The sequence below is a fragment of the Gnatocerus cornutus genome, chromosome 4 (assembly GCF_029298725.1).
Source record: "Gnatocerus cornutus isolate USDA-ARS CGAHR chromosome 4, icGnaCorn1.1, whole genome shotgun sequence".
In the NCBI taxonomy this organism is placed as follows: Eukaryota; Metazoa; Arthropoda; class Insecta; order Coleoptera; family Tenebrionidae; genus Gnatocerus; species Gnatocerus cornutus.
In genome coordinates this window covers 19,721,190-19,733,916 of record NC_142236.1, presented here as the reverse complement: position 1 = coordinate 19,733,916, position 12,727 = coordinate 19,721,190, and the positions used below count along the sequence as shown (strand labels likewise).

The following is a 12,727-nucleotide window of genomic DNA, read 5'->3' as shown; positions in this document are numbered from 1 at the left end:
AACACCAAACACACTGAGATTCATACGAATTTTATTACATTTTGTTTAAACAACGTAACAAACGTCAAAACAGGCGACTAGAGTTAACATTGGATATGTACAGAAAGGCAAAAAACAGGGAGGCCTTGACTTGCAAAAGGATGTTGGGAACACTGAACCAGTTGTGACGAAGTGTCATCAAGTGTTACGTAGTCATGGCCTACTTATTTTTGTTGGAGAGCTTCTAAACACTTTGGAAAACAGCAAACATGAAAGTAAACGTCTATTTATATACAGGGTGAGACAGAAAAAGTACAATGTGTGCGAAAAAACATCTGTCTGGACTTCTTTCGCTCACACTGTATAACACAGAACTGTTCTACAGAATTAATAAAATCCTAGATTGAGGAGACCTTTGACATTTTCGTGCTGAACTCGGCGGGAGGATATAAAAGTGCAAAATAGATAATTTAGTAGTGTTTTTCATCGACTTTGGTTGGCACTGCTTGTATGTTTCAATGTTGGCAGCTCGTCTTCAAACAGTCAGGGGTACCAACGCAATTCAATTCAGTCTTGTCATGACAGTGCTGCCAACACATCGGACTGATACAAGGCCGCCTATTCACCTGAAATTGAACAATTGGTAGAACCAGCGTCCCAAACTGAAAGTCCTAAGGATAGTATACAGGGTGTTGATAAAAGTGTCTATGCGACCCAGGCTATCCGCCCGACGCGGTCGCACGTCGTGGTGGTCGTCGCGGGCATGGAAAACGCCCCGATGCCCCCAATCACGCTGACTCCCCCGCCTCCCCCTTGGGGATCCGGGGGAGGCGCTGATCAGTCAGGGTCGTATTTACAATCGATCCTCAACAGGAGAAAAACGGCTAAAAACGTGATAGCGGCCAGTAATAGTTCCACCAAGGCCAGGATAAGGAGGTCGTTTTCCTCCTCGTAAGGGTCCATTTCGTTGATGCAGACGTAGTGGTGATAGCAGCTGAGGACTTTGGTGGATTGCAGCACGAGGATGGCGAGGAAGGAGCACGCAGTGGCCCATAGGATCGTTAAGGGGATGGCGACCTTCACGGAGGGGCCCAGGAAGCGGAGGTGGGAGCCCGGCATGCAGGTGGAGGTGCGGTAGCCGCCGAAGCCCTTCGTGGTGTGGATGCTGGCGGCTGGAAAGAGAAAATTGAAATTAGTTGGTGAAACTTGAGGAGATTAGATGGTTTGTTTCTCGTTCGGCTCTTCCGAAGTTGTGTAATATCAAGCGGTACGCGGATTTCCGGAACTTCCGGGCTAGATATGCAATTATCCAGATTTACGAGATTTACATTTCAAAGTGCAAACTTGGTGCTTTTCTTAAGAGAAAATCGATTGTTACCTCTTGATTTCTGTTATTAATATCGCGTGGAAATAGCCAGCTTTTCCGGATTCATATATTATGTACTAATGGACGAAGTTGAAAGGATTCCAGGCGTGAGATCCCGAAAGTATGTGAAGAGGATTAAAGTGGAGATAAACCACAACCTTCACAGGAAAAGGAAACGGTGGTGAAGAGCTTATTGGGATTTAACACGAGCTGGGGAGGAGGGAAATAAATTAGCGAAGAAGTTGGCGTGTCTCTAATCTTTAATTTTTTTTTACCGTTTTGTAGTCACTGATTTAATTGCCAGCAATCATCGCGCCCCACATTTTGACGGTCACTGCTTTACACGACAACAAGTCAAATGTAAGGTTATCGAGCTTCCTTTATTCCCGAGCAATAAATTTACGTTTGGCTATGACAGTTCACCATTGAAAGCCGAAAACGCTTGGGAAATATATCAGAAAAACGAGAATTTCCTTCTGTGGCAATCGCAATGGGAATTTTGTTTTGTCAAGGTTGGCTGCACTGCTTCCCCTATTGATCATGTGACATGGCATCAGCCTATCCCAGCGCTCGGCACCGCCATGTTTTTTCACGTCCCGGTTTGAAAAGACGCGTTGCGCCGTGTCGTGCAAAATTAGTGATATTTGGGGGTTATAGTGATCGTGAAGTGCGGGGCTACGCCCCGCCAATAACTACGTTTCAGGTTAGTGAGTGATATTTCGTTGATTTGTGTCTTTCTGTGAGCCCCATTTTGAGGGTTTGTTTTACAACGTCTCTTCTAATTGAGTACGGAGCGTTTCTGTTAGGAGCATTTTGAGGGGGCTGCGGCGTCTGCGGACTTGGTGGGTCTACTTCTGGGGCCACTTTTGGGGCTTCTGCATCAGGACGGCTCTGAGGGCTACGGGAAGGATGACAGTGGAGCTTATTGTCTTTTGTGGTTTTGTAGTTTGTTTAGTTACGGGGAGTTGCTTTTTGGTTTGAGCCCCAATCACAGTGTAGTTATTCCCCGTCTCCAAAGTAGATTTCTGTTTTACCAACGCTCATTCTTTGTTGTATTTTTCCATTATCGGTTTCTTTATAGTCAGATCCTTTTTTATTTTTTACAAGTAATTTGCTTTTGCATTACTTTTTACTCTATTTCGTTATTTCGTTGTTCTACTTGTTTTATCAACATTATCTGTTTGAATTATATGCTACATACCTTCTTTCGACTGTCACGTTTTGGATGTTTTGTTTTCACCAACAACTTAGTTACTTTTATGTTTTGTGAACGAATATTAGTCCCAGGAGTGTAAATTTCTAACCAGCACGTGTTATACACTATACTTTTCCGACAACCACGTCTAATGCCGTTAAACACAATTAAAAAATATTCGAATTTACACTGAATTTCAATAAATTTGCATACACCCATTTTTACCTAGATTCAGTTTGCTTTTATCTTGACACTGATAGATTCAAAAATTAATCAAATTACCAAGAATGATTGTTTGAATTTTTCAGTTTGACATAACCTAATTCTAGAAAATCCACCGCCAATGGCCAAAAAATCATCAAAAAGCTATAACTTGATATTTAAAGTGTCTGCGACTGCATTTTTGACAGCTACTGTGATGAGTGTTTGCGTGCGCCCGTTTGTCTGGTGTCGTGTGAGTGCGTGCCCCTAAACCGTGGGTAAAAGTTATTGTTTTTTTTTTCATTTTTTCTTCATTTGATGAAACAACTCTTTTATAATGTTTCTTTTATTCTTTCTTGTTACTGCTTCGTTTGAATGTTGAGTGAATATCTGTGTAATCTGTGTAAATTTTACTCTTTTTATACTTTTCTGTGTTGTTTCTTTTATTTTACCGTTTATTATTTTCTTGAAAAGATTTTCTGTTTCTACTAATTTCTTTGTTTTTTATATGTAGATGTAGGCATGTCAAACGATTATTAACTGTCTTCAAAATCTAGCTTATTAGCATTAATTTAGCCTATTTTGACTTTTCTTTTACATACTTTGTTTTTATGTTTCTTCTTTCTTTTCTTATTATTGTCTCTTTTATCTATTCTTCTTCATTTAAACTTAAAGTTGATTTATGTTTCATCCACCCCATATCATGGTAGTTTGATATAATTCTGTAAATGATTCTTTCCGTCATTCTTTTTTAATTTTTGCTCATTTTAGGACAATGAAATTGAAGAATTCGTTTTGATTCTTTGAATAATGTGAGAGAATATGGAGGGAAAGTAGGGACAATCTAGAGAGAATATAAAAATACATACAGGGTGATTTTGAAATAGTAGCGGAAAAAAAAGTAACGTTTTTCGTGATTTTTATTATTTTTAAAGTAAAGGTAAAAATTCCAAAATGTACCTATGCATAGTAACTTTAGTAATCATTGGCGTAGCATGAAAACGGGAATCAATTTCTTGAATTTTTTTTTTAAATTGAAACAGCAATTTAAAAAACGACTCTTGCCAACTTCCTTTATTTACAAGCTATAATGGATTTTTTTTTGTATGTATTTCAAAATGACCTTGTATGTTTAGATAGAATGTTGGAACAACAGAATATAGAGAAGTTTAAGTTTGCCTAAAAGCTGAAAATGGGGAAATGATATAGATAGAATGGAAAGAAGACAAGGAACATAAAGAGTCTAGTAAGAATTCCGACAAGAATGTAGAGAGATAATTACAATTATAGATAGAGTGTAAGAAAATCCCAAGACAATATAAGAAGAAGAAAATGTCGAGAGATGCCAGACTACGTAGAGAGAAGTTAGGGAAGATCAAAAGAGATTGCAAGAAGAAGATAAAGGATCAAAAAGATCTAGATAATCTAGCGAGATTCGAAAAATACTTAAAAATCTAAACCAGAGAGTATTCAGTATGCATGTCTGTAGAAACTGGAGAGGAACTTAGAAGAATCTAGAAATGATACATAGACAACGTAAAAAATGGTTAGAACTATCTATAGATGATCTGTAAATGTCTGAAAATGTTCAACGATCTAAAGAGAATGCAAGAAGAATATAATGGTGAAAGTAGCTCAAGGATCAAAAAGGTCTGGAGAATTTTAGAAAATCGAAAGATAGGTACTTTAAAAGTATAATCCAAATAATGTGAAAAAACAGAATATCTAGATAGAACTCAGAAGGAATGTAGAGAATTTTGTTGAGAAATTAGAGAGAAAGTAAGAATCTGGAGAGAATACGTACATAATGTAGAGAAAATCTGGAGATAATCGATAGTAGTATTTAGAGCCAATAATATGCTATAGAGAATGTTGGAAAGCTCTAAAAAGAAAGAACAAAGAAGAAGAAATTTAAGACACAATGAAATAAGAATGCGAGAAGAATGTAGAGAGAATACGTAGAGTATTTAGAGATAAATATCTACAGAGAAACTAAAGAATTAGACACATCTCGAGATTGTAGAAGAATCTGGAAACCATATCTGTTTTTGCTCGTTTTTTTTTACTTGTTTCTACTCTTTCGTTTAGCATGTTTTTTATGTTTGTTTCTTTTCTTTGTATCTTCGTTTAAATTTGGAGTTAATTTCTGTTTTATCGACAGATAATAATTGTTTCTTTTGCTTCCACTGTCGCTATTTGCTCTATTCCGTCCCATAATCTGAACTTTCTTCACTTGTAACATTAAATACTAAGTTTTCTCATGTTAATTTTTGGAAAAATAAAAATTATATCTAGCCACTTATTTTTACCTCTGAATACCTACCAACAATAGAAAATAGAAGTAGAAGCTTAGTGACATCACAACACACATTTGTGTGTAATGATGACACCCTGTATAATGAAACTGAGGCAATCATTATAGTAGGGTACTCCGCAAGGATCAATATTAGGGCCGAGGTTATTCGATCATTTTGTTGGGATGTGATAGGGTTTAATGAACATTGAGTTGGAGAGTTCATTAAATTGAACTTCACTAATGAGCTTTGGCCAGAAACTAATGGATCCATAACATATACAGAGTGTTCAGGAATCGAATTTGCATGAAAAAGAATCTGTTTTTCGCACCTAGAGTGTGTCTATTTTCATGTACATATACAGGATGTTCTAGAATGGAACTTGGATGTAAGAGACGGTGATTTTTTGTACATATACAGAGTGTTCTAAAATTGAATAAATTTAAGTTTTAGAAATGAATCTTTTTGAAAATGTTTATTTACTGTCATGAAGAATAAGTATACTATACAGGGTATAAAAATGTCTTTGCAATAAAAAACGATCATTCTACACAGGGTGTTGCATCATGAGACTTGGGAAAACTCCCATTCAAGCTCCCCGACGTCTTATTTTGCTCTGAATGAAACCTGCAAACGTCTCCATTTGTAACATTTTGCTACGTCAAACCCGACAATCGAACCGCTTTGATAACATCTATTGAAATTCTCCCACAACACAGCACAAATTTTGTAAATGAGCGCTCAAAAATGGATCCCCTCTGGCGCTCACTGTTCGATACTTTCCCGGGCGGAGTTGGATTAAGTAACAGAACGCAAACAAAGTTTGCCTTTGTGCGACGGCTTGTTAAGTTTTGACTCATTAAACTGCTAGTTAAATTAATAGCCATGTTCAGCTCCTAATGGAGTGTCAGCGAAACATTGAGATTTCAGAGTTTTTGGCTGGTATTAGTGAATTTTACAGGCGCCTTCGTTTTTACTTATTAAAGTGCTCCCACAGAGGCCGTAAATTAAGATGAGGTCGTGATGATTTATCGGTTTGGTAATGAAAATTGGGTACAAAGTCACCTCTTGCTTATCTAATTAAGTCTCGTATGGAGAGGGTTCTATGGTCATGAATTAATCTCGCTGCATTTTAGAGACAAAAAGGTTTGCGAGTTGCGCGGAATTAGAGCGTAGATACTTTGCTACTACTTGAATTTTTAATAATTTCAGACGTAGTGAGTGCTTTACTAACAGTAAAATGGGAAATGTTGCTACTATTACCCTATCTGCAGTCATAAAGATGTAAGCACCGAGTCATTGGTTTAATTCCCTTTTAATCATAATGTGTACGAGACTTGATGTGTCGTTAAGCAAACATGGGAGTATGCAAACAAGCAAATTGGAGATAGATGGTGTTATTATTATTGTAACTTACGGGCCGGAACGGCTGGATCGAGTCGACTTTGGATTGCGTTGGGAATAAAATAGTATACACACCACGCCGAAAAAGTAACAAAATTAGACGGTTTGGTAAAAATTTGACAGTTTGAAACCATATTAAATCATTTGCAGAAGTGGATTTTTGGGGTTTTTGAGTTTTCACAATGTTTAATAAACATTTTTGAATTTTTAGTTAATTTTTTTTTATTTAGTTTTGTTCTATAAGTTCGTAATTTCTATGCTATTTTTTCAGTTGATAGTGTATTTGGAACTCAAACATGATAAACACTATAAATGAAAAGATTCACGATTTGATACAAATTTGGGAGACTTTTTAGTTCCCTGAAAATGAAAAATTTTTGAATTTTGTTTTTTCTTGTTCTATAATAATTTTTTATTTTTACACAATTTATATTATATAGTCAAAAATGATAAAAAGACTACATGATGAAACAAATATTTTGTTTCCTTCTTAGTGCCAAAATTACCGAAACTACGGGTGTCCGGTGTGCTACTTTTTGAAACTTTTTATTTCCATAAAAAAACAAAATTTTTGGAAATTTTTAATTGAATTACTGAACTCTTTGAATGTCAAACTGAAAAGAATCACACGAGTTAAATGATATTTTTTAAATTTTTTGACTTTGATCCAAAAACAAATATAAAAATTATTTTTTTTATCAGATTATTTTGCAATTGAGGTCAAATATTGAATTCAAAAAGTTTTTGCTAAAAACTAAACCAAGCTAACGTGATTTTAGCGTGCATTACAGTTTTTGTTTTTTTTTTCAAAAAAAATATTTTAATTAAAGTTTTCTGAAATTTATTATTTTTCTATTTTGGCTTAGTTTATAATAAAGCCAATAATAAGATGTTCAGATGACATTCTTTAAGAAATTTTGTATATCTCCGTTTGAGATGAAAATCAAAATTTTAGAATTTTCTACAATTGCTGTGTAGCTTCATTGTTTTTATTGGAGTCTAATATAGTAAAAATGTAGACAGTTGTTGCTATAAAATATTTATTCACACTAATTTGATTATAAACAAGGTTTAATAAAAATTTTAGAAAATAAAAAAAAAATAATTTCAATCTAATTATTGGAAATTTAGTTTTTTTTGTCAACCCTTTAAATGTAAAAAGTATAACAGCCAAACAAATTTTTTTTTTTAGTTTTTGTCAAATTAATAAAACAATTTGATGCAATTTTTATAAACGGAATTACGGGATTTAATGAATTCGTAAAATTTTTTCGACAGTTTTTTTTGAATAATTTTTTTTTATTTTTGTTTTCTATACTATAATATTTTAGTTTAGCGTAGTTAATAATGAATTCAAAAATTGTACTAATTTTAAAAATTATTTGTACACGGTTTACCGACGCTTATATGATGATTACAATGTTCAGAGAAAATTTTAAATTTTTTGTGATTGAAATAAAACATATAATATAACCTTTTGAATATCACTTTTATAAACTTAAAAAAAATGTTTGGTTTTATTAAAATTTATAAGCTGCGGAAATGTAATCGTTATAGTAGTAAAACCAAGAGAATTAGACGGTCTAATACAAATTTTGCAAAATTTTGGAAAATTGTTTTTTAAAAAATATTGTAAATTTTTGTTTCTATTCTAAATTTCACAGGTATCTTGAAGTCAGCACTTCAAATATGATTGCTATAAGCATTACAACTGAAAAAAATTACAAAATTTTGGGAAATTTCTGAACCAAAAATTGTGAGCTTTGCGTTTTGTCTTTTTTCTTTTTTTGTTTTAAGTTCTACAAAAAAAATTATTTTCTTGTCTACAGTCGCGGTCAAATTGGCAAACTTTCGGTCTTTCACTGATATAAACAAAATTATAGAATTTGACAAGGATTTTGGAAATTTTTGAATGTTAATTAGTGTCACTTAAAACAGAATTAAAAAAAATCTCTTTCATTGTAAAATTTTGAAATTTAATAGATGATATTAATGGCAAGTGTAGTAAACACACTTTAAAACTCATTGGTACGGTGTTAAAACTAGAGAATACGAGAAATTAGAAACTTTTTGATTCGACTGAAAATAAAATTTTTGGAAAAATTTCTATTTTATAATTTTTAAATTTGGTTATTTATATCGGTCTTAAAATTGGTACGCTGCGCAAATGTTACTGCTGTAGTATTAAAAGTAAGCGAATTTGACGGTAAAATACAAATTTTGAAAAATTTTGATTTCAAAATTTTTGGAAATTTTTGTTTTTTATTCTGCATTTTACAGGCATCTTAAAGTCAACACTTCAGAATTATAGAATTTTGGGAAATTTTTGGTTGACCAAAAAATAAAAAAAATTTGAATTTTGTATTTTTCTGTTTTTAGGTTCACATAAAATCTTTACTTGTTTATAGTCGCGGATAAATTAGTAAAATCTTTAGATGTCATTACAGCATAACAGAATTTTCAAGAATTTTCAAAATTTTATAGTTCTACCCTATATAGAATTTTCAAAATTTGTTTTTTTTTTATTTTAAAACTTTATTTCGGTTGTTTATATCGGTCTCAAAATAGGTAAGCTGCGCAAATTCATTGCTATAATATTAAAAATAAGAGAATATGATAGTTTGATGCAAAATTTGGAAAATTTTTGAATCCTTCTAAAACTGAAAATATCAAAAATTTCGTTATGCTGGTTTTAAATTGTGGAAATTCGCACAACTCACTACCAATTCCATGCAAATTTTCTCACTCTCGCGTTAAAACAATCGGAGTTATGCCAAATATAGCACATTTTTGAAAAAAATTTCAAAAATTTTGTTCCTCCAACAAATGATTTTTTTTATACTTTTGATTAATGTAACGGCGCATTTTATGATCAACTCAAAGATAGAAAAATTGTCTATAATTTCTCACTAAAGACCAAAGAGTTTCCCCCCGATCCCAATTTTTTTCCACCGCTCAATACTCCATTTTTACAATACCGAAATAACGAGTTTAGGTTCTTCAATATCATTTTAAATTATATTCTTTAATATCTTCTGATGATGAACACAATTTCCTGTTTCCATCAGAGTGCACTCACCAAACCCTTTTACTCTCTGCATTCTCATTTTTCAATTTTCGTTTTCATTCAACTTCAATATCGCAATAACAAGATCCGTTCTGTATCAAACCTGTTTAATTAAACCGTCAAATGTAAATTTTCGTCCTCTTTGTTCTCTAAAATTGAAATTCGTTCCAATGAGGACAGTGGTAAGTAGAGATAACCAGAGGGGGTTTCCGGTCGGTACAATGGGGGAGAATTTTTCGGGGGTAAACAGAAGTGAAGAAGTGGTAAATAACCCCAACTCCATCCCTCCATCTCTTTCCAACCCGCGACTTTGGAGAACCCTCTCTCTTTCTAAAAGCGTGTTTCGTTAGATTTTTTTCCTTTTGTTTTTTCCCTTCAAAGCTCCTTTTGTACATCCCCGAGATAACAATGCCCTCTTCCACTCAGTTAAATTATCAAACGCAAATAAAAGAAGTACCTGCGGCCAATATCGTCGCTCCTCCCGCCGGAATGCCGAGTCCTAAATTCATTCGTCCTTTCTCCTCGATGAACGCCACTGTTCCAATTACCAAAAACGAGATTCCACAAACGATCTGGAGCAAAAACGGACACATCATTAATTACTGGTTTATTTCAGACTAACAATAATATTTGCATAAAAATTTAATTATGAGAAAACTGGCGCTCGAATATTATTTAGGACGGGCGAAAAACGAAATCCTCGTTTTGTTGGGTTGGGAGTGAATATTAATTATCTTTGTTTTAAATTTAGTCTGTTTTTTTCAAGGGGTTAATTACCTGCAGCACTCGAAGGCGGAAGACGACGGCGAAAGGGTAATATTCCGACGTGCGGGGGTCTGGAGGTTTATCCACGTCCACTGGGTCTTTCAGTTTGGAGAGTCCAACCTGGAACAATAGGAAGTTTTTGATTTTTTTTAGATCTTTTGGGAGGTAAATTAAGGGCGATTAAGGCCCTAAAAGTTTCTGAACTGTGAAACTAAATTTCTCTCCTACAAGGAGATAAAACAATGAAATTTGGGTTGCCTACATTAGACTAAATGTTTAGTGGGGATAGAAACAAACGTTATAGTTAAAAAGTGTTTTACTGGTATATCAGTCAAATGTCAATTTGTGGAGTTTTATTGTTAGTCGTAGAAAAAGTATAGTTTGCTACTCGTTCGGAATGGCTATTCTGGCTAGTACGGTCGACTTATTACTGAAAAGGCGTTTAGTGAGTCTAAAAATTTACTAATCTTTGGAGGAAAAAGAGAAATTTCTAGAAATATTGATTTCATAGACAAACTCAAAATCCAAAATTTTACATTAAATTTTATAATACTCACATTAGAACTAGCAAAACAGTAAAATTTGGTGGAGTTATTGCCGAAGGGGTGTCTAATAAGTCTGCTAAATTGCAGAATTTTAGGACAAAAGTAAAAAATTTGGAAATTTTTGAAATTTTTAAATTGAAATCCAAATTTTTTTACAAAACTCTGTAAGTTCGACATTTCAATCTCTGGAACAGTAAAATTTGCTTTACTAATTACTTTAGGGGTGCTTATTAATTACAATTACATGATTTTTGAGCGAAAGATAAAAGTTCTAGAAATTTTTGTTTGAAGTACGAATTCAAAACTTTTCATAAAATTTTGTAATTCTGAGCGTTTGAACTTTGATGTAATGAAATTCCAAAGATTTATTACTTCATGAGCGTTTATATAAAGAGCAAAATCACAAAAATTTTGAACAGAAAGGAAAATTTTTTAGAAATTTTGGTTTGTAGAACGAATACAAAATTCAAAAATATTTTATTAAATACCGGAATTTTGACAGTTTCAAGGCTAAAGCAGCGAGATTTGGTAGATTTGTTACTTAAGAGGCGAATAATAAGGGTAGATAATTGCAGAATTTTAGAACAAAAAGTAAACATTATAGAAATTTTCATGTTGAAGAACAAACTCGAAATTCAGAATTTTCTATTAAACTCTGTTAGTTCGACAATTTAATCTCTGGAGCAGTAAAATTTGGTGTACTTATTACTTCGCGGGCGATTATTAAACGTACAAAATTAAAAGATTTTTGACCGAAACATAAATGTTCTAGAAATTTTTGTTTGAAGGACGAATTCAAAATTTTTCATAAAATTCTGTAATTCTGAGGGTTTGAACTCTGATGTAATGAAATTCTATAGATTTATTACTTAATGAACGTTTATTTAACGATTAAAATTCCAAAAATTTTGAACGAAAAGGAAAATTTTTTGAAACTTGTTTCTAGAACGAACCCAAAATTCAAAAATATTTTATTAAATACCGGAATTTTGACAGTTTTAACGCCACAGCAGAGAGATTTGGTGGATTTCTTACTTAAGAGGCGACTAATAAGTGTAGTTGATTGCAGAATTTTAGAACAAAAATTATACATTTTGGAAATTTTTATATTGAAGAACAAACCTGAAATTCAGAATTTTCTATTAAACTCTGTAAGTTTGACATTTTAATCTCTGGAGCAGTAAAATTTGGCCTACTTATTACTTCATTGGCCCTCATTAAGTGTACAAAATTACACGATTTTTAGCTGAAAGATAAATGTTCTAGAAAATTTTGTTTGAAGGACGAACTCACAATTTTTATGAAATTCTGTTAATGTGGAGAGTTTGAACTTTAATGAAATTTTCTAGATTTTTTACTTAATGAACGTTTGCTTAAAGTGCAAAATTACAAAAATTTTAAACCAAAAGGAAAATTTGTAGAAATTTTTATTTGTAGAACAAAATCAAAATTCAATTCTTTTTATTAAATACCAAAATTCCGACAGTTTTAACGCCAAACCAGTGAAATTTAGTGCAGTTGGGCTGTCAAAAAGTGTACTTGTCTTTGTTTCTTTGCATTATTGTTTTTTAGTTTCTAATTTTCTTCAATTTTTATTGTTTTCAAAACTTAAGCACTAAAACATTTTGAACAAATTTTTGATTTTTTTCTTTTTTCAGTTTATGGTTCAAAATTTGGATTGTTTTTTATTTCTTAAAGTTTTTTTCAGATATCTTCGTTCTAGCCATAGACAAGGAAAGTTAAGTTCATTTCAATATTTCAATAGTATTATATATAATATTTCAAAGTAGAAAAGGACATTCCATGCGAGTTTCACATTATCCTTTTTCTACAAGCGTCACTATGTCAAAATAATATGTCTATTACAGCACGGAATAATGAAAATTCAAGATCAACAGATTTATTACTTAA

General features: G+C 32.8%; 1 protein-coding gene across 1 annotated transcript in view; it reads right to left on the bottom strand.

Annotated features, from left to right (window-relative positions):
• Positions 1-14: 14 nt before the first annotated feature.
• Positions 15-12,727, bottom strand: part of LOC148176611 (uncharacterized) — a 72,895-nt gene continuing 60,182 nt past the window's right edge. Inside the window, exons 2-4 of the mRNA XM_088033737.1 lie at positions 10,284-10,391; positions 9,964-10,078; positions 15-1,151 (exon numbers count right to left, since the gene is read on the bottom strand). Coding sequence (XP_087889863.1) covers positions 817-1,151; positions 9,964-10,078; positions 10,284-10,391 — 558 coding nt within the window. The 3' untranslated portion in view covers positions 15-816. The remainder of the gene's footprint in view (positions 1,152-9,963; positions 10,079-10,283; positions 10,392-12,727) is intronic.